General features: G+C 44.9%; 1 protein-coding gene and 1 long non-coding RNA gene across 4 annotated transcripts in view; one reads left to right on the forward strand and one right to left on the reverse strand.

Annotated features, from left to right (window-relative positions):
* Positions 1 to 4,372, forward strand: part of LOC109499869 — a 43,261-nt gene extending 38,889 nt beyond the window's left edge. The window contains exons 2-3 of the long non-coding RNA XR_002742459.2: positions 3,176 to 3,340; positions 4,162 to 4,372. This is a non-coding gene — a long non-coding RNA (uncharacterized LOC109499869). The remainder of the gene's footprint in view (positions 1 to 3,175; positions 3,341 to 4,161) is intronic.
* Positions 1 to 22,182, reverse strand: part of SEMA6A (semaphorin 6A) — a 134,761-nt gene that overhangs the window by 42,306 nt on the left and 70,273 nt on the right. For all 3 annotated transcript variants that reach the window (XM_023254418.2, XM_023254419.2, XM_023254423.2), the window contains exons 2-10: positions 21,685 to 21,822; positions 19,033 to 19,150; positions 14,128 to 14,188; positions 13,098 to 13,160; positions 12,266 to 12,367; positions 6,385 to 6,475; positions 2,744 to 2,863; positions 1,977 to 2,065; positions 649 to 866 (exon numbers count right to left, since the gene is read on the reverse strand). In XM_023254418.2, coding sequence (XP_023110186.1) covers positions 649 to 866; positions 1,977 to 2,065; positions 2,744 to 2,863; positions 6,385 to 6,475; positions 12,266 to 12,367; positions 13,098 to 13,160; positions 14,128 to 14,188; positions 19,033 to 19,150; positions 21,685 to 21,784 — 962 coding nt within the window. In that variant the 5' untranslated portion in view covers positions 21,785 to 21,822. The remainder of the gene's footprint in view (positions 1 to 648; positions 867 to 1,976; positions 2,066 to 2,743; positions 2,864 to 6,384; positions 6,476 to 12,265; positions 12,368 to 13,097; positions 13,161 to 14,127; positions 14,189 to 19,032; positions 19,151 to 21,684; positions 21,823 to 22,182) is intronic.

The following is a 22,182-nucleotide window of genomic DNA, read 5'->3' on the forward strand; positions in this document are numbered from 1 at the left end:
TCTAGGCAGCGTGTTTGATGACTTCCAAGTCCTCACTCAAGCCCCCCGGAGTCCCTGGTGGTTGGGGTCCAGGTTCCTCCGACAGGATAATAACCAGGGTCCCTTGTGGGGGGATGAGAGATGGACTTGTCTGAACCCTAAATTTCACTCTTGTAGCATTTAAGTAAATTTTCAGTGTTTTGGCTTTAAAAGTTACCGATCCAGTCATAGAAATAGTAAAAGTCGAACAGAACGTTAGATGACCTTGAAGAGGGAAGCGGGAGGAGAAACATTCTTGAGTTCTAAAGCTGCCTCTTTCGACTCCTGACTTGGACCAGGTAATATAATTGAGTTTAGTTTCTTTAAGTGTAAAAAGAGGGCAACAGTATTCAGTTTCCGTTATTACTGGAGAGATTTTGAAATAACACATAAGAAGTGTTTGTACGCCAGGCATATAAATAGAAGATATTGTTATAATTTATTTAATTACTTCCCCTAAAATCCTAAGCTAATATTGCTTCTGACTGACTATTAATTTGTTGATGAAAACAGAGCACTTAAGCATCAATTTTTGCATCAGTTGTGAATCTTGTGCATTAGGAGAGAACCCCTAGGGGGAAGGGAAGCTGGGAAGGACGGATTAGGTCAGCAGAGCGAGGGCATGGTTACCTGTTGTAAGGTGTGGAAAAGGTTGCCAGGACAACATCACGGCCATTAATACGAATCACATCTGTGACTGCCTGGAGTATGTTAAAATAAAAATGAGAGTCTCCGGGAACTGAGCAGTTCAGGCGAGCCTTAAGGAAAGACGTCCACTGTTTTTCCAGGACTCTTTGGGACCCTCCCATGTCGTTCTTACAAACCTGAGCCACTCTTGGAAAAACTACCTGCAGAGGAAAAACACACAGGAAAGATGAAATGCACTCACTTCTCAAGATGTTAGTAGAATTTGCCTTTCTTAGAAAACAGAAGCAACAACAACACGGTGCTTAATTTAATCCCATGTTTCTAAAATTAGTAGCAAAAAAAAGGGGGGGGGGACTCATTGGAACAGCATGTTTTGAAAGATAAGGCTGTGGCATTTAATACAGAACCATAAATCCTTCAGGGGATCAGCTCCCAGCCAGATAAACTCATTTCCATACAGACTGCTTAGCTTTTTATTTCCTCAAACAAAAGCACACTTTGTATGCACCATCTCTGCCACCCTCACTGGCTGTCTCTGGGCCCTGAATCTCATACTCTGAATTCCTGTAACCCTGCAGGCCACCCTGGCACTGAGTCTGTGCCCTCCAACTTAGTGACCTTGACCTACTCTCTGGTAAAAATAACTGAAGTGGACATCCCGTAAGTGTTCTGTTGCTTTTTGCAGTAAAAGACGATCAGGGCTCTCATTTTGCTTAAAGATACTGGATATCTATTCTCTGTCTGTGGAACAACTGAGTTAAAAAGAAAACAAAAACAAAAACAACAATGAGTATACCTGGAAGGAAACCACATCTCAAGATACTTGAAACTCAGTGTGAAATCACCCAGATAGACATCTGTGGATTACATTTTCAGTAGAAATATTTAAGAGGTTCCCTGCAATCTGGGACTGGTCTGGAAAAGCTTACAGGGCTCTGAGGCAGAACAGTGTTTTACGTCCACCAAACTTTGGCCGAGTCTTCTCAAAGCGATAACCTTGCGATTAGATTTATGGTTCTTTTTTTTTTTTTTTTTTCAACGTTTATTTATTTTTGGGACAGAGAGAGACAGAGCATGAACGGGGGAGGGGCAGAGAGAGAGGGAGACACAGAATCGGAAACAGGCTCCAGGCTCTGAGCCATCAGCCCAAAGCCTGACGCGGGGCTCGAACTCCTGGACCGTGAGATCGTGACCTGGCTGAAGTCGGACGCTCAACCGACTGCGCCACCCAGGCGCCCCTAGATTTATGGTTCTTATATCAAGGTCATCCAGAACAACACAGGGCCAGGGGAGTCATCCATGCCTCTTACCTTTCCCATGGTGTTGTACTCCACTGCTATTTCCCTGAAGAAGAAGTAGATGTAGTCTCCATAATCCACTGCTTGGACAAAGTACGGTTCTGTGGACACATGGCACTTTAATTGGGGACATGTCACAAAGAGTTAAAAGAACTTCAATCAGCTGCGACCAAAGACATGATATTAATTAAAAGTGTAGGGCCATTAGACATTGGGTTAACACGAACCATTTCTCATGACCACACCAGCAAGTGCTGGTGATTTCAGAAGGCATTCGAGCCTACAAAATTCTGTCTTTCAGAAGTGGTTGCAATTAACAATGAAGAATAAATGAATTTTCATATGTCTGTAATTTTATTTTCCACAACGAATGCTCCTATTACAGAAAGGATTTTTTTGTACGCATCTCCTCGTGAATCCTGACTCATGCCGGGTTGGGAATAGCATTTTCCCTGCTCCCCACCACCTCCGATCCCTGTTCCCTTCCATGAATGGAATGTTCAGTTCTTTTCATGTTAGACTCTGAAACGAGCGCTTGAGGCAGGAAAGATGAATGTGGTGTGTTCTATTGTAGTGGCATTGGTAGTTGTGTTAATACTCCAGAAACTCATGGGAAATGAGAAGGGGGAAGTAAATAAATCATTTGGGGCAAAAGATGCCATTTCCACCTTCCTGTCTGTCAGAAGCTATTACCAACATGAAACTCCAGTCTGGTCTGTCCAGACTCTAAATCTCCCTCAAGATATGAGCCCCCACCCCTCTCTTAATTGTTGGTTCACCTTTCAGCCATTTGGAATCATGCTTGACGGTCCGTAGGGTTGGGCTGTCTCCCAGACTCCGGTAAATGACCGCATCAATGGCAAGGAAGTCAGTCACTGTGGCTGAGTATAGTTTTCCATCTTAGGAGAGAAAGAAAAGAGGTGAACGGGGTTGGGGCACTACACTGGGCGTGGGGGAATAATAGAGACATCCCCCAGATTGCTTTCCTACATCAGGCAAATGAGATAGGACAACTGGGGAACATCCAAGAGTCGCTGGGAAAATACTTGGCCCACATTCCTAACCATTGTAAATTAGGATCTTGAGAGATGAAACATTTTTCATTTTTAAATTGCATGGCAATTTCTAAGCAGCAGCAGCAGCAGCAGCAGCAGCAGCAGCAGCTCAGGGAACGGGGTAAATGAAAAATGTTGTTTGCTTCACCTGATTAGATGGACCTTGACCGAAATCTCAAGGCCAAGGCCCCCTGGACACTGCTACTGCCACCACACCATGGCAAACTGGATTAGATGGGAGCCCAGGGAAAGACAGAAGCTGATTGTATCATCAGAAATTTTAAGTTTGTGCAGAAGTGATAGAGTCCTTCGCCTGGGCAGGTAAGGGGAGTCAGGGGGTTCATAAGCAAAAAAAAAAAAATGCTGACTGAATGGCTCCTTAGATCATGAGAGTCACTTCATTCATGAGAGCCACTGAGCCCTGCCAGTCTAGCTGAAATAAGAGATATTTGCTTCAGTATTTCAGAGTCATGAACTGAAAATGTTCTCTCACTCAAGAGACCAAAGCAAGGAGAAAAGGGGAAGGGTCCTGATACCAAGTTGAATCTGGCCTTTGAGAATTCATGCTTTTTTGGGGTATGTGCTTTAGGGTATATCTAAGGCGAAAGAGGATGAAGAAAGTTGAAGATTAATCCCTACCACTTTGGGCTCTTTTCCTGGATTAGTAAACATCCTGCACACAAGTAATCAAATGGGTCCTTCTAGAATAGTAAAATCTATGCAGTATGTGAAACAAACAGTAATTATGTTCAAAAATAGAAATTAGTTCCTTGGTTCATTTTTTGAAAATTTTTAAACATATATTTATTTTTGAGAGGGAGAGAGAGAGAGAGAGAGAGAGAGAGAGAGAGAGAGAGAGAGAGACTGTGAGTGGGGGAGGGTCAGAGAGAAAGGGAGACACTGAATCTGAAGCAGGCTCCAGGCTTTGCACTGTCAGCACAGAGCCCTGCACGGGGCTCGAACCCACGAACTGTGAGAGCATGACCTGAACCGAAGTCAGATACTTAACCGACTGAGCCACCCAGGCACCCCGTTTCCTTGGTTCGTTTTTAGTGGTTACCTATGTTGAGTTGTATGTCAGAGTGGCTTATATACACTGTAGTTCCATTAAGTGTAATTTTTTTTTTTTTTTTTTTTTTTAGAAAAGTTTATCCGGACATATCTAAGCAGAGGTCTTGATGTCTGCTTTTGATCTAAACTGAAATTTGCTCAGGTTCAACTTGGAGCTGTCTTGACATCTTCATTATTGACAACCATTTATCAGTGAAGATTGACTGGTTAGATTTGAACCACAGATGGCAAACCTCTCTGTTGATAAACAGATCTACAAAAATCACAGCTTGTCTTAAACAATCATGGCTCCGGGTCATGCACATATGCCGGGTGCTGGTGGGCAGTGGGAGGGCAGTTTGTGTGGATTTTCCTCCCATCCACTTTCCATTACACCTTTTCTCTCTCTGTCTCTCTCTCTCTCTCTCTCTCTCTTTTTTTTTATTTTAGAGCATGTGTGAGTGGGGGGAGAGGGGCAGAGGGAGAGGGGGGAGAGAGAGAATGAATCTTAAGCAGGCTCCACGCTCAGTGTGGGTTCCAGTGGGGGCTCGATCCCATGACCCCGATCATGATGAGCTGAAATCAAGAGTCGGACACTCACCCCACTGAGCCACCCATGTGCCTCTTTGGTTACGCGTTTTGTTCTACATTCATCACTGGGTATCTCACCAGGACTTTTATTTCTAAAACAGAGCAGTGTTCTGCCCCTCGTGTTAACATGACAACCATTCAGCTGCCAACAAGGATCTTCTATTAATAAGGGCTGAGCTTTTATGGGATTTCAAACAGTCCATTGAAAACCTGTCCAAGTGTACCTATAGGGGGAGGAAGAGGGGCTCTCACAGTGTCATCTCCTAGGGCACACTCTGCGTAACTGCTGGAAGGTTGGTGGCCTTAGCCGATACTCTGACCCCATCTCCTTTCTACGTCAGGCTACAAGTCCTCTCTTCGGTGACAGTTAAATTTCCCACTGTAGCCCACATCCTTCATGGTGCCGGCAGGCTCAAGGGTCAGAAAGGTGCTGCAGCTGAAGTTACTTGAGAATCCACTGAAGCACTCTCCGCACGGGTCTTGCTCCTGGCCTGTCGACTGACAGGTTAACAAGGCTTTGTGTTTTGTACTGCACCCCCTCCCGCTAACACTGTGCCCGAACTTTGGGGGGCGAGCCCGAGGAACCCTTCCTTCCTGACACAGGCTGTTTCTCCAGGCCATGACTGTAGATTCAGGCCCCCAAATGCAGGACACTGAGGAAGAGGTTTGAAGAGCTAATCTTGTTTCATCATCAGAGCCCTGAAGTTCCTCAGGGCACGGATGTGCCAGGTTTTAGCTGTGGTGATGGAAATTATAGCTAACCGCTTTATTATGTGCTATAACAATCACTATTATACCAACACTTCTCGGAGCTACACCCACCTCCACACAGCTGGCAATGAATTCCTAAATAAATTCCTAATTAAAACACACACACACACACACACACTCTCTCTCTCTCTCTCTCTCTCTCTCTCTCTCTCTCTCTCTCTCTCATACACGAGAATCCCAATCTGGAGATGATGGCTTATTTGCTGCTGCTTTAGATCCTCTGCAGGGGAAGGAAGGGGAGAGGACGAGGAGTGTGTATCACCCTAAGCTAATCAGCATCTTCCGCTGCCCTATTATCTTTCCATCACCAATGAGCACGTACCCTAATCCGGTCAATGACATTTGCGATGTTTGCTGGAAACTTGTGGGCATGTAGCCTCACTGCTTGGAGATCTTCCTGAGGCCCTACCTTGTCTCCTTCCTTTCCCTTTCTGTATGTGGACAGGAACACATAGCCATATGTGTTGTAGCCATAACTGGGGACGGCAGCCCCCGACTGTGAGGGCGGCTGGTCTCAGAGAAAGAATTGAGATTTTGAGAGCACAGAAGTGAAAAGGCCCTGTGTCCTGGATGATGTCACCAGGCTGTTGAATCATCCCACCCCCGAAGTCAATCCTACCTTGAAAGATCAATCCACACTGCTGGTCTGAGGTGGGATCTTTTATTATTTGAACCCGAACATGCCCTAGCGGCCAATGTTGCACACTCTGTGCAAAGCTGAAGCAAAGTTATCCTTCTCTGAAGGCACAAAAGCACGGGTAAGAGTGGCAGACACTCCTCTCACGAAGCAAAAGTACAATTTCCACATGAATTTCAAATGGAAGAAGGCGTTCTTAATTACAGTATTCACCAGAGAATCGAAACACAACTGTGACTCTGCGAATCCTCCAGAGCAGATTCGCGGTGACAGGCCCGTGAGAGCAAATGCAATGAGAAGGAACCAGGTGGTTTACCTGCAAACAGGGCAACGTTGGCATGTTTGGCATCGTAAGGGCATCTGGCCATTCCACTGAATTCATCCCCGAAAGGTTCCAGAGTATCCATCTAAATGAAATAATAGGACTTAATTAGGAACAACAACAACCAACAGTAGTCATGGCATAAAGCACATCATGTGTGCTTTAATTCATATGCCTAACTGCAGATAATCCTGAAATGCCTTCTGAGATAAGTCTGTTGGTTTCAGATGAGGAAACCGATGTTTAGAGAGATTACCTCACTTGACCAAGGTTCTCTAGCTTGGAGAGTCTGAGAGTCATGGTTGCTTGACTCTTAACCATTGTAGTAAATAGATTTCTGTATCCTTTTGAAATGGCCTAGAAACAAGTGTCTTTTCCTTGGAAAAGGAATGTTTAAGGCAATCACTGGGAAAACTTCCTCCCTTCCTCCCTCACTGCCTCTGAATGATCTGTTGAGTCATTAACTCTATAGAGAATCTGTTTTTGGTTTTGTTTTGCCTGAGGAGTCCTGCCCCTTTGGTTAAATCCCAGCAGAAGATGCTGGAATCCCCCTCTGGTTAGCTTGCAGGACAGTGTGGCATCAGCAAAGGAGCAAAAACACCAACGCAAGCAGAGCTCAGGTGGCCTTTTGCACCAACTTCAGAAACCTGTCCCAGCCTCCAATCATGTAGATCAGAAGGAGAGGCCTAGAAGGTGCGGGGGTCACACAAGTGAAGCGCAGTGAGGAGTGGGGCAGCCATTTGACATGCATCCGTGTGCCCACCCTCGGCCTTGTTCCTACTTGCTGGGGGTTGTTGTAACTGGTCTGTCAGTGAGGTTTGTTTGGCCATCTTAGTATGTTAGGAAGGAAGGAGGGAAGGGATGGAGGGGGGCAAGAAAGGAAGGAAGGAAAGGAAATCAAAGGAAAGAAGAAAGATAAGCAGGCAAGAGCTCTATTTTAAAATGAGACTGCAGATGAAACCTGACTTCTTTTTTTTTTTTTTTTTGACCAAGTGGAAAAGTCAATTCAAGACCTTTTTATGCAAGTGGCAGCAACCAGCTACAAGCTAAGTAATGGCCACTCTGCCATTTTCCCCAAACAAGCATATGGTCTCCAGCATCAAGGCCTCTTTACCTATAAAATACACGTACACCCTGCTTGTCTTACTCCTGCAAGTTACCCGTGTAGCTTCATAGGCATTTGTGAGTGTGGTAAAGCCTTGCTGGTGGTTCAGTTACTCATCAATTTCTATTTCCCTTTCCCCCACATCGCACTGAACTACATTGCCCCCCACCCTTGCAGTCAGGTGTGATCACGGGATGAGCTCTGGCCGAGAGGACGTGAGTGGAAGGCTGTGTGCCACCTCTGGGTCTTGCCTCTCAAAACTGTCTGGGGTCCTCCACTCTTGCTTGCTTTCTGCATTCTGCCCCACTAGATACAGAGGATCTGGTACAGCCTTCCAGGATCCTAGGAGCTGACAAAGGTAGGGGCAGGAGGAAGCTTAGCCTTCTGAATAGCCTAGTGGAACAGACCCTCTGTCACTGACCTGCACTCAGCTGTGATGCGAGCAAGAAATTCGCTTCTCTTGCCTGGCCACTGACACTCGTCAGAGGGCGGCTCCACCCTGACCAGTACTTGGGTGGTTCCTGCCTTCTGCCTTGAGTTCTTTTTCCTCACATCGTGGGCTCTCACGGCATTTAAATCTCCATGCCACAGGATCCGTGAAGTGATCTCCCCCACCTCGTTGATGTTTTTATAACCTTCCGTGGTTCAATCTTCTCTTTATAGTTTGAGGGGATCTTGTTTATATCTGGAGGTTTGCAGTGTTTGACAACAGATACGAAACTGGGAGAATCTAAGACGGCAGTGATGCCGAGGGGGGACCTACCAAAAGGCCGTTAGCACTAAATCAGGGTGCCTTAAATCACGGTGTTTGGAGGTGTTGCCCAGGAGGGCAGGGAGGTGCTTCCTGAACAGCTGTTAGTGTTGTCCTGTCGTTTATGCTTTTTGCCCTGAACCCCCCAGAAACTGTTTCAGAGATATGTCAGGCCTTGTCTCCTGTAACCACTTTGAGATAGCACCTGTCTCCTCTCTCTGTATATCTCCTGCACCCTATTTGTTTAGCTGAGACATCTGTAACTGTACTCCTCTCCCTTTAGCACATTTTTATGAAAGTCTTTTTTTTTTAATTTTTAATGTTTATTTATTATTTTTGAGAGAGAGAGAAAGAGAGCACGAGCAGGGGACGGATAGAGAGAGAAGAAGACAAAGAATTTGAAGCAGGCTCCAGGCTCCGAGCTGCCAGCACAGAGCCCGACGTGAGGCTCGAACTCACAGACCATGAGATCATGACCTGAGCTGAAGTCGGACACTCAACCAACTGAGCCACCCAGGCACCCCTGAAAATCTTTTTTTTTTTTTTAATATATTTTATCCCAAGAAGAGCATCCTGCCGAACTGTGACAGACTTTGTGGTCTGTGGGTCTGGCAAGTACTCAAAGGTAATGCTTAGTACACAGTGATGCAGCGGAAATGCCTTTATCCCAGGCAGTGCACGCTGTAATCCTGGCAATGGGGAGACAATATACAAGGGAGGATTTAGGTTTTTAAATAAACCTACTTCCGAAAAAAAAAAAAAAAGAAAAGTAGCCTTGGCTATAGCCAAAGGCAAGGAGCAGGGAAGTATTAATATTTCGGTTTGTGAGTCTGGAAGGGTCCAGAGACAAAACAATGCCACGGTGAAATCCTCTTTCCATGAAGTTAGAACTAATCCTTGTGGTAGTCTCCAAATCTCAGACTTAACAGCAGCCCCTGGGAAATTAAATCACCATAGGGTACAGATAATTACTTCTGCAGAAGTTCAAGAGGTTTGGAGAACAGGAGGGCAAAAGGTATGGAGTGAACTTTTAGATTTGTGGTGGGTGGCCTTCAGAATTCTTTCCCAAGAAATCTTGTTTGGGGGCTGTAATCTCTCTGAATCATCCAGCTTACTTCCATTGAAAAAACTGTATGAATTAGGGCATGGTGGAGACCAAAAGAGGTGGAGACCAAAAATTTGTCACCCTCCTGCTTCAAGTTGATGCTTCTGTGCTGAGACTTGGGGCTTTTTGGGGGTGGGGGAAGATTGGTCATCGGATTTGCTTTGAACCTTTAGTGTTGATCTGTTCATAAACAGCGCTTAAGGGAAATAATGTCTGTTCTCCCTGCAGCCAAACACATCATGTCTCATATCATCCACTGTGCCCTGGGTCTGAAAAAAAACACTGCTCTGACCGATGTCAGGGGTGCTCGCTACCATTCACAGTGCTAGGCAGGGAGACAGATGGGACTGTGCGGGAAGAACATCCGTGTGTGCTTTCTTGGGAGGCCCAGGCTCCAGAACATGCCTCAGCAGGGGTGACTGGAACAAGCGAGAGGTGGACGTATCGCCACAGGTGAGGCATCCCGGGGAATGGAACATGTGTGGGAAGAATGAGCTAGACCACTCCCGGTCTGTGTATCACAGTGCCGAGAAAACCTGTAATTTGTCATAAAAGATAGCTTTCCAGCTAGGGAATTGGTTGGGAATTGTGAAAAGCATTAATCTTAATGAGTCCTAAACAATGACATACGGGGACAGAATATTAAGTGGGAGAATTAAAATCACAACGTCAGCTGCACGCTGTCACCGGCCTGAGCTAGAGTTTGGATGGACTGCCTTTGTTACAGACCGAATGGATCCAGCTCCTTATTAAAAAGTTTGCTATTTTAGGGGAGTGTGTTTTACATCAGTTTAGATTTTGTAAAATACTGCATTAAGTGATCACCCACCTTGATACGGAATTCTCTTACTTTCTGTGCCTGAGGCGCATGCCTCCCCTGCGTCACCCTAATCCTGGCCTTGCTGGTGCCCCTTTCCAAATGTAAGATGGACGATGAGCCTGAGGGTCACACAGACCCTCCCTCTGATGTCCGTGCTGAGGCTGAGGGTGTTTTAAAACTGTCGAGACAAAGGGTGGTGGGCCCTCTGGTTTTGAGATCCGCCCGTTTCTCATTCTCTTTTGGGAGAGAGAGAAAGGAAAGCAGGGGAGGGGTAGAGAGAGAGGGAGAGGGAGAGAATCCCAAGCAGGCTCCACACTGTCAGGGCAAGAGCCCAACACAGGGCTCAAACCCCCGAACTGAGCCAAAGCGGGATGCCCAACTGACTGAGCCACCCAGGCACCCCTATCATTTCTCATTCTTTATGCCCCTCAGGGTTCACTTTATGCCTGGTGAAACCCAATGTGTATTTCTCCCCATGTCTCTCCCTAAATCAAGGCTCACCCATGCATTTTCTTATCAGCTCTGTTCACATCCCATCAGCAGGCATTGCCAACCGCAGAGCCGGGGGCCCTCCTTATGCTCCAAACTGAAGCCTCGGGTGCCTTCTCGCTACCTGCCTCTGCTTCTGTTCCCTGTCTGAACCCGTGGCAGCTCCATCCATTCGCTCACCCAAGAGACAGCCTGGCAGTCCTTCTTTACTCCTCTCTCTCCTTGTCCTGTGCTTCTCATCAGTTCTTATATCCTCCTGGCTTTGGTCACTTAAGTATTTCCTGAATCTCTTCTCTTCCCTTCATCCCTGGGGCCACCTCCCTCTCCAGCCTCTTGTTTGTTACTGTCACCTCACAGCCTGGCACTTCAAAATCAAATGAAGTTTCTCAAGCTCAACACACTGTTTCTCATTCAGTGCCTTTGTTCATGCTGTTCCCTCTACCCGGAATGCCCTCCTCCCTTCATTTGGCTAACTTCTACTTCCTCTTTAAAACAAAAATTAGGCAGTCCATTCACTCTTTACCCCACCAGAATTAACAGAGCACCTGTTTGGAGGTACTGGTCAGATTCCAGACTGTCACAGACGTGGTCCCTGCCCTCACAGAACTCTAGGCTGTCTTCTGGGCTGGAGGTGCTCATGTTCCACATGTGAGAACAGCAGGGGGAGCATTTGAAGAGAAGGGTCATCTGCCTCCTTCTAGAAGCTTTGTCTGATTCCTCACCTTAGGCTGAGGTTAGTACCTTTCTCTTGTGCCTCCATAGTGCCCTGTGTTATGTCACAGCAACAAGCCCGTGGAATTGGGAATTCTCATCTCCCCGTCTGGCTTCCTTAAGGACGGAGGCCTCCTGTTTGTCATTATAACCCCAGTCAGGGCCTGGCCATGTGAGCAACTCCATACACGTTTGCTGAAAGGAAGACTATGGCAGAAAGAAGGGGCAAGGAGAGCTAACAGATGCCGAGCCAGGACCTCGGATCACTGGCACGTCTTCAGCTGGCAGCTCCTGCTTCTTCAGCACTGCCCTTGTCGGCTGCTCAGAACCGACTAGATGTACGAATGCTTCAAGAGTTCACTTTTTTCCCCTTGCATAAAGGCCAGAGTAGGTAAGGCCACAGTCAAGTAAGCAGAGTGTTTAGTGGAACTAAATTTCCGTGTTCTTCGAAATCTTATCTAAAAGAAAGTCTACAGTTTCCATGGCGCGCTTTTGAGATGCCTTTTAAAGTAGGAATCATTCCCAACAGAAGTGTGTTTTTGTGCTCAGAGAGGAGATGGTGGGGCGGGAGGGAGGCAGGGAAGGGGAGAGAGGGGAAGCCCACACGGTGCCTATGGGAAAGTCTGCTGGTGTTCTGAACAATGGGGAGTAGGATCTTACAGAAACGAACTTTGCTGGGCAGGCCCCTGCAAGGTGTGTCGCTGAATCCTGCATAAACTGGAAGCTTAGAAGCCTGCTCAGGATCACTCTCGGGGAGGGACACACGAAGTCCCAACGAGCGAGAGGCACCCGACGGTGTTGAATTACCCGTCTTAGGTCGCTGCAGGTACAATCACAGTAAATTATGAAATACCTCCGGCCCCGTGTGGTTCCAACAGACAGAACCGCAGTTACCTTATAGTTTCTGCAGGAAGGGTTGAAGGCGTTAGTTCCACAGACAAACAGAGTATCATCGCTTTTCTTTAGAAGAACTTTAATGAAGTTGTGACACTCGTCCTGAAAAATAATTCAGACTCGTTTGTGTCCAGTCAGTTCAGTACAGAAAACCCGTTCTTTCCTGTGTACCGTGATCTGCCGACCATAAGGTTAGAGCAAAGGTGGCCGTGGGGCTCCTCTGTTACACACCCGAGCTCCTCCTGATTGTCTACCAAAAGGTGATGCTGACCGCAGTTGCTTTTTTAACAGTGAAAACGCGGCAGGCGTAGAGAGGAGCGAGTGTGTGTTTACGCCACAAAAGGACGACAAGCCTGGAAGTGCTAGCCTTCCATTATATTAATTTTAACACCAGATGTCCCGGGGTCCCTTGATGTTGCAGGGCTCCCGGCTGAAGTGTGTTTTTACGTTGGTCTAGGACTAAAACACAGCCCCCCACATGTCTGCGGCAGCTTTTTTCTGCACGCTTCTCCAGCCTCCCTGGGGGCTCTGGGTGTGCGCGGTGGGCTAGTGGAGAGTGCACTCAGAAGAGTGGGGGCAGCCAGCTTTGTGGCCGTAATCCCTGGCGCCCCGACGTAGTTCATGATGCAGCCCTAGCAGCTGTCGTAATATTTCATCACGTTAAAAGCAAACTATTTCTGCAAATTAAAGCCTTCAATAAGTTGATGGAAAAAGCAATTACCGAGGGAAAAGGGACTCTCACGATCCATTCCGCATCACGGTCTACGGCTGGAGATAACCGTCAGAAACTTAACCCAAAGTGGCAGCTGCAGGAGAAATGAAAATTGCCTACCTTATGTTTCCCCTTCATTCTGCATGTGTCTACATCAGCCTGTCTAGATTTCCATGTCAGTTTCTGCAGGGACCAAGAAAGAAATCAATTAGAGTCCAGGGGTGGTTGGTTGCATTTGATTTCAGAAGTAAGCGTTCCCTTGGGGAGACGGAGGCTGAACATATATTTATTGAAAGCTTTCCGCACCCTTTCTCCATGATTAATTCACCATAACAACAAAAGATCAGAGATGAGAACTGTTCATTTAATTTTGAACTCCTATCTATTCATTAAGCTACGGAATGATCTTCTTCTCTTTTGAGATAAAGATGAAGGAGAAAGGAAAGAGGAACAAACAGCAGTGTGGAGATTTCACGTAGAATATCCCAATCAACTCGCTAAATTACGCTCGTTTTGATAAAATACATGTCCTGGCCCTTTCCTTTCAGTTGACAAATCAGTTTTCATAAAGCACGCTTTTTCCTTAAAATATGGAAGTCATTTACTTACACATAAAGGGGACATTCACTTTAGGTGGACAAAGATTGAATTCAGGTTACACTCCACGTAAATTCATGGACCGAAGGAATCGTCTACTTCTATGGCAGATTTTAATAACTAAAATACCTCCATGTGGAGTTATATAGGGGAAGCTTAGGTTGTATTTTATGTCTGTCTGAAACGGATAATGATCAAATTCCTGAGCCGCAACAGTCAAATCCTAATACTGTAAGACATGGAAATGTAACATGGAAACATTTGTGGGGCAAAAATTTTACATAGGAAAACTGATATTTTCCTGGACAAACATGGCAGTAAAGGAATTTAGAAATGACCTAAAATTCCCAAGTTATATATGCACACATATTTAATGAATAAACTGTGAAGCATGTAACTGTTTTTGAACATGTATTAGCCTCAAATTAGGATTCCACAAAATGTTCCAAATTATTGGCCATGTCATCTCAATCAATGCAGTTAAAATACGTATTCCCTTCAAGAACTATCCTAAAGCCCTTCATGCTAGAAAGATGGTTTTAAAACTACTTACTTTGCTACAATAAATTTCTTCTGTGTGTGAGGTGTCCATATCAACAGTATAAATATGGTCCCTGTAAACAATGAAAAATTAATAGTGTCAAACACAAGAGTCGAGATAGTTAATGTTCTCCTGAATGAGTATATATCTCATTCAAGGCAGATAAATCCATATCCCTGTTATTAAAAAACGAGACACTCACATGCAAGAAAAAGGGAACCGCTCAGCCTCTGAGAGGTGCCGATGGACCCACTCTGCTATTTCTGACAAATCATGGGATCTTTCTGGAGGGGGCACCTTTTAAAAAAACCTTGCTGTAGTGTCCCTCATGCCAGAACTACAATATCTGTATGTGTGTAGTTCAGGAGAGAGGACTCTGAAAGTTAAATTGACCCCAAAGCCAGAACACAGATGGGTTCATGTGCCTTTACAGCGTCTTCAAATCCACAAACCGATCACTTGCATACCACACTTGTTCATCACCGGTGGGGAGGGGCGGGGGGGCGAGGAGACTAGCAAAAAGCAAATCTCTGGCTGTTTCCCCCTTTACAAAACGTGTTTTCAGCCTTAGCTTTGACAATTTGATTGACAAGTTGGGAGATGGTAAAGGTGAAATTATTTCCAGAAAGCACTGTTTTCTGGAAATTAAGAAATTAAGGTCTAAATGTACTTGAGCTAAAGTTTACATTTCTTGCTTCTGTTCACCTTCCTGTTTTGCTGAGAATTTGGTTGTCTTTACACTTTGCTGCCCATCTCCCCCCTGGAAGGGAAGAAACAGAATCAGCAGCTCAGGTGTGGGGCTATATTTAAACATCCCCTTCTGTGTAAGCGGAGTACAAGGGCGTTTTTGTCTGGAATTCAGAAGAAAGAAAAGAAAAGAACTATGCTCAACTGGAAAGATGGGGGGCTTGTGAGGGAAAGCAAAACAGCTCGTTTTCCCTTGAAATAACATTGACTTTTTCTAAAATGCAGGAAGTCCTGGGGCTGGAAAATTACCCACAGCTTTAAGCCAGGACCTCAAGGCTCCCACATGGAGACTTTCAAGCCCCCTCATTACTTAAGAGAAAGTGGAGGGAGGGGGGAAGAAAAAAGGAAAGAAAAAAAGAAAGGAACGATCTGCTGTCAGGATTCACTTTAATTTTTTTCCCCCACGGTTCCTTGGAAATCTGTCTGCTACTGCTTTTAGGAAAAGTACAACAGAGAGAAATAGAAATCAAAACTGGCTCTCTCATGTGAAAATAAAAGTTGGGGGCAAGGCTGTTGGCTTATAAAATTTCCTTGCAACTGTGAGCGTGTGAGCCTCTGTGTGTGTGTGTGTGCGTGTGCGTGCGTGTGTGGTCAGGGAGAATGGTGAGCCTGTTTTTTTTTTTTTTTTTTTTTTTTGTAAATTGCTGAATTGGGAAGTTCTTGGAACCTCAGTAGGGTGCCAGAATCACCCTGCCCTTTAATTTCGAGGCAGTTTTATTGCATTCTTTTATTACTTGTTTGACTTTATTGGTGGTGCTGTGGGTCAGGCTCATTATTGGGATGGAATTGCTTATTACTTCAGTATCAGGTTTGCAGGGACTCTAGTTTTTTCCTTACCCTGCCTCCCCTCAAAACTTTTAAGTAGGAGCTGAATATATGAATTGTAAATTAACAACTGATTAATATGCATTGGCAATTCCTCAGAAAGCTCTCGGATTGCCCCCTTCTGGCATGGCCTGTTTATGTTAATTAGCAGTTTCAGAGATTAAACAAACAAACAAAAAAAGGATCTTCAAAATGGATAGTAATAAAGCCGAATTGAAAGGGGTTCCTGCCATCAAGGCTCACTCAATCTCTGGGTTCTGGATAGGCCTTGGCTTCTGATTGCTGACTCAGATTGTCTGGAAGAGCAGGGAAGCCTTTTAGAAATAGAATTCCCTGAATGAAACCTTTTGGACAGTGGCAATCTTTTTCAATATCCAAGAGATCCCACTGCCCAGCGAACAGAAACAGCGCTTTTATGCTAAATCTAAGACCAGAATGGAGGGCTATTCCCAGCTATCCGTGTGTTCATCTCAGGGTGCACAAGCCACTCTGACTGAATTAAGTTATTTGAACACAAACTGACTTAATCCAAGGACTTCCCTCTTCCTCCCCCACAGTGAGCAAAACTGAACTGAAAGTTGCCCTGGTTTGAGCCTGGGGGAAGGATATGACTTTAAGTCGGGTCCCTTGCTGCCTAGGAACCTGGATCCCTCTGGGCAGTGCTGGGAAGTTGAAGGGCGAGGAGAGACCTTAAACACGGTGGCCAGGGAGCTCCTTGAAGAGTTTTCCTAAGGGTGTGGATCGAAGGGAAGGGGCTGTGTGTGTAGAGTGGAAGTCAAAATGTCAGTGTGAGGGCGTTTTACAAATTTGACCTTTCACAAAAGGCAAGTCTGTTTCATAGTCTTTTTTTTTAATTTAATTTATTTTAAAGTTTATTTATTTATTTTGAGAGGGAATGCCGAGTGGGAGAGGGGCCGGGAGGGAGAGAGAGAATCCCAAGCAGACTCCACACTGTCAGTGAGCCCGAGGTGGGGCTCAAACCCACACACCCTGAGGTCGTGACCTAAGCCGAAGTCGGACATTTAACCGACTGAGCCACCCAGGTGTCCCAAGTCTGTTTTGTAGTCTTAAAAAAGCATGAATGTGTTTCTCTCCTTTTTTCCCTTACGTTTCTGGTCTCTCCTTTCTGGGGGGTGGGGGTTAGGATAACACTGTCTTGGTTTTAACAAGCTGGAATAACGGTCACTTTTTAAGTTTGCGCAGCACTTGGCTCATAACTCAGGGGCCACCCCGGACCTGCAGTCCACACCCACATTAAATCATCAGGTGTAGGGACAGTCCACTAGAGACTCAGTTACAAAGTGAGTCATTCACAGAAGATTCTTGACTCAAGAATCTCACAGATCCAAAGCATGATCATTTGTTTTGACCTGCCCATAGATAATTGGGTACAAATGTAATCTTCCAGTCCTGCTACATTTAGGAAACTAAAAATGGTATTTAAGAAGGACCTGATACTCTTTTTTTTTAAACATTTAAAATGTTTATTTTACTTTTATTTTAGGGAGAAAGAGCATGATTGGGGGAGAGGGGCAGAGGGAGAGACAGAAAGAATCTAAAGTGCCCCCACCCAACATGGGGCTCCATCCCATAACCCTGGGATTATATCATGACCTGGGCCAAAATCAGGAGTCGGATGCTCAACAGACTGAGCCACCCAGGTGCCCCAGAAGGACCTGATATTCTACCAGAGAGGCACCTGCCGAGGCCCTTATGAGAATGCTTTCCTGTGAACACCCACACTGGCTGTGTTCTTGGGCAACAGCGGTTAGAAGGTTACTGCCAGATAAATAGGATCAACTTTCCTACTCAGTAGGTGCCTAGTACAGGAAGTAAATCCCCAGAGTGTAGAGCAAGGCCACCCCATTTCAAATCCTGCCTTTGCCATCGTGGCCCAGGCATTTCACCTTTCTGTACCTTGCTTTCTTCCTGTAAGACATGAGGATAATAATAGCTCCTTCACCTAAGGTGGTTTTTTTTTCCCTCCAGGATTGAATGAATTAACATTTATAAAGAATTTACATAGCATGATTTATATAGAACGTACAAGTAGTATATACCATGTAAGTATTTGTGAAGTAAAATTGTTAAAAAGTGTTTTGGCATTGCTCCCTGGGATGTTTTGTGGGATACTCGAAGGATATTTTAATATGGCCAGTGGTTTTTGGTTTATGTTGCCTAGCTTGTCATTTTAGAACACCTAAGTGCTTTGGAAGAATCAAGCACTGTTGTTATTTACCTGTTCCTTATCTATGTTCACGGCCATACAAGTATCACAAACACACTGTCTATGTTTTCTTCCCACTGTGAAGTGATTAATCAGTCTAGACCCAAGTTAAGATCACAGTGGAACCCCACAAGATAGCGTTCTTTGTTGCTCTTCATTTAGAATTATTTTGAATGAGCTACATACCTCCAAAACTGAGGATCATACATTGTTAGTATCCAAAGGAACTTCTCTTTTTTTTTTAATTTTTTTCTTAATGTTTATTTTTGAGAGAGAGAGAGATACAGAGCGCAAGTGGGAAAGGGGCAGAGAGAGAGGGAGACACAGACTCCAAAGCAGGCTGTAGGCTCTGAGCTGTTAGCACAGAGCCCGACGCAGGGCTTGAACCCACGAACCTTGAGATCGTGACCTGAGCTGAAGTCAGACGCTTAACCGACAGGGCTTAACCTGCGCCACTCAGGCGCCCCAATCCCAAGGGATTTCTTAGGATAATCTAATCCAGCGTCTCATTTGACAGAGGACACTTATGGCCAGAACAGTTGTGGTCCAGGTAAGTTAAGAACAGAATGAGGAAAAATGCCTAAATCCACGTGACACTGTTGAGGTTGTATTCTTACCCTACCATTCAGCCTTAAGACATGGTCTATTTAGATGACAATACCCAATGGATGAGTATTTTCTTACTAGATCCAAATCAAAAACTTTCTACTGTCATTCTATGGCAGTAATGAGATACACCATATATTCACTACAAAAATACTAACAGGCTTAATACACATCCACACTCATATCTTTATAATAAATGTTTACAAATTCAAGTTAATTTAACGAGTATCATACTGGTCGCTGGAGTAGATATTTGTGTATATGTTCAAGAGAGTGGATTCTTTGAGTCTAAGCTCCAAAATATGCAATTATTTCGCTCTAAATCCACCTACAGTTAAACAGACACAGAAAATCTTGCAAGGATGATGGCTTGACAAAGTAAAGTAGCCTTCAAATTAAATAACACATTATTTGGGAATGTCATGATCTTTTAAGACGAGGCATCGCAGGCACATTCGATCTTAGGACCTTCGTTGGATGCTGAGGACAGACATGAGGAAAAGGCAACTCACCTAGCAGCAATGTAGAGGGTTCTATTCATGATCATAATCATCTGGATGTCCAGCCTGTGCCTCTGTGTGGTGTTCCGTCCTGGCTTGTGGCCCACAAACACCGGATACTGTTTTGTATCTGTGAAAAGAAGAGATGGGGCAAGAGAGGGAAAGGAAATCAAGCCAAGAATTGACAGGGCAGGGAGAGGAGGGGGGCCCGGCCACAAAACAAAACCATATTTGAGTCAGTCCATGCCACCACTTTCCATTTCCAATGAGTCTGTTATTTTAGGAAAGCCTGTGATAGACGGTGCTCTGTAAGGGACGATCAAGTTACAGTTTCATTTCCAGATGATAATAAGCCTGGACTTCTGTTTCTGAGTGTCACAATTTCTGACTTGTCCCTCTTTCTGAGGGTTAAACTTGCAAGTGAACCCTTTACATGAAGGTGCTCTTTTCTTCCCGTTTTCTTTTCATCTTCTTTAGAGTGCTAAGCCCGAGGGGCAGCCTGCCAAAGATCTTGTCTCCGGACAAAACTATTTCAAAGCAGCTTTCCCATCAATCACCACAAAGGCAATGTGGTCTGGAGGCGAGAGCCCTCATCCAGGAGCCAGAAGAAAAATACAGTCTCCACAGGCGTCCAGTTGGAATAATCTACTATTGAAGGCAGCCCTGCTAGGTTGGTTGGCATTCTAGGAACTGTGGGAAGTTCACTCTTGAGTTAAGCAATTGGCTTAATCTCACAGAAGCGGGGGGCTTCGACAGGACAGGGTCAAACGGAGTGTAGCCAGTCGGGTGATCTGGAATTTTCCCTGACTTGGAGAGTCAATGAATATATTTCTGCTTTCCTACAGTTCTCTTTAGCTGAGAGTGGGCAATTTGCAATAATATCTGACCTTTAGAAATACCTACATCTCAAAAATCTCTCTACCTTTAAACCTATAATCTCCAGAGCACTGGCAGTCCTCCAGAGAAACTCAGGAGGAAAGAAAGATGAGTCACGTTTAGAAATGTTTTTTGGGGGATGGGTGGGTGGGGTGTAAATAATAATTTGAAAACCATTCAGATTTATGCTCAGATCCCTACACTGTAAAAAACATGTTTTGAGAGAGAGAGTGTGCACATGTGTGCAAGAAGGGGAGAGGCAGAGAGAGTGGGAGGGAGAGAGGGAGAGGGGGGAGGGAGAGAGAAAGAGAGAGAGAGAGAGAGAGAGAGAGAGAGAGAGAGAATCCCAAGCAGGCTCTATGCTGTCAGTGTGGAGCCCGATGCAGGGCTTAATCCCATGAACCATGAGATCATGGCCTGAGCGGAAATCAAGAGTCGGATGCTCAACTAAATGAGCCATCCAGACACCACAAACACCCCCCCACCCCAACACACGCATACACATTAAACCCCTATAGTATCTGAGCAGTACTCACAGTGGGTATCAGAGAGTAAAATATACCTTGGTATATCAAGCTTGGTATGGGAGTATCTTGTGCTTCCCCCTCTACTGCTCTGAAATTTCATTTACCCATTCATCAAGGAGCTCGCTAAAACAAATTCACATCTCCCTTCTGTCAAGAATGTGAGTGTCCACGGACATTGGATTTTCAGCAGCACATTTGTGCTGGGGGACTTCTTCACAGGGGCACCAAAGATAGAATAGCTATCTTAATTATGATTAGAGATTAAGAAATGTGTATTAAGGTTAGGGCCCTTGAGTCAGGTGGACTGCCACTTTAAGAACAATGATTTTGAATGACACAGTTTGGTCCTTAATCTCGCCCTGACTTTTGTTTGCTCTTTATTTTCTCTGTCAGGTCTTTCCACTTCACCTTTGTATAAAATTATTTCTCTTTTCAACCTAGACTGTCCAGCAGAAAGCCAGGCATTGATGGATCTCCTTAGTATCCCATGTAAATGCTAAACACCTTCCTTCTGGTTTGTTGAGTGTTTGTTTTGGGATGATTACTGGGAAAATAGATATTTGGGTAAAAGACTCTCTTTCACCTTTACTGTGATAAAACACTTTGTCTTTTGGAGAGAAGGGAAAGAAGTAGTTAATTGCCTGTTCCATCCCACACTCAGGTAGGACTTCCCTCCAGTAGTCAACTGAATTCTTAATTGTGTGGTTTTCTCTCCTTGACACCGAGGCAGAGACTAAAAGGAAAGTTATACATAGTTAAAATAGGTCCTCTGTGAATTCAGAATCCCTCTTAAGGCTAGCAATGATAGCTGTTCTAAGTGTAAAAGAAAAGTTAATTTGTGTCCCTAAGTCCTCCAGAACCGTCTTATTTCCTGTTCTTATCTTGTAAAATGCCCACGCACTAACTACATACGAAAACATCACCACTGGCAATACACGGAAGGTAGTGACATTCTCCCATGGCAGGTTTTCGGGCATGATCATGAATGTCCTCCTTGCAGTGACTTGAGACTTCATCAGAGGTACTGAGAAGCATTTCACATCCACACACACATGTTCACACGTGTCTCCACACCAGTATTTAACAGAGTTACAGAACAGCCATCTCACCAATTTGACGAGACGCCTCTGTCACCTGCAAGTTAAAGTGACTAACAGTCTCCTGTTGTATTAGATTTTAGAAAATGTTGATGTTTTGCTGGCTGATGCAGCCTACAGTGCCCACCAAGGGAGAGAAGGACAGTGAAATTGTGGATACTTACAGTTGCCATGCGAAATACTGATTGGTTCAGAATCTTCTGGGAAACCAGCCCCAGCAAAGTGTAGCAGTGTGAAATATAGCAGCAAGGCTTCTGACCTCATAGTAGTTCAGCGGGGAGACTTTATTTCTCTACTTCACCCTGCCAAAGAGCAAAGAAAGAATTTTTTTTTCAAGTCAGCTTTATTCACCTCCATGAAATGAAATGGCCTTGAAGATAAATTTCAGAGACCAGGGGCCTCGCCTTCATATCTTTTCCATTGTGAGTTCACGGATTATTGTGTTTTACATAAGAAACCTGTAACCACTACCCACTATGCACCCTCCTTCCCCATGTATCTGAGCCCTTTTGCAAAGCCCCTTCCAAACACGTGGCCCAGAGCCTGAGTTCCTTTGTCCTGAGCCATTTTAAGGCCATTATAGGTGGCCGTTTCACAGTTACTGCATTCCAAAAAATGGACAACTGAGAACACATTTTTTTTTTTAACGTAAATACTTTTCT

This window comes from Felis catus, chromosome A1, assembly GCF_018350175.1.
Source record: "Felis catus isolate Fca126 chromosome A1, F.catus_Fca126_mat1.0, whole genome shotgun sequence".
In the NCBI taxonomy this organism is placed as follows: domain Eukaryota; kingdom Metazoa; phylum Chordata; class Mammalia; order Carnivora; family Felidae; genus Felis; species Felis catus.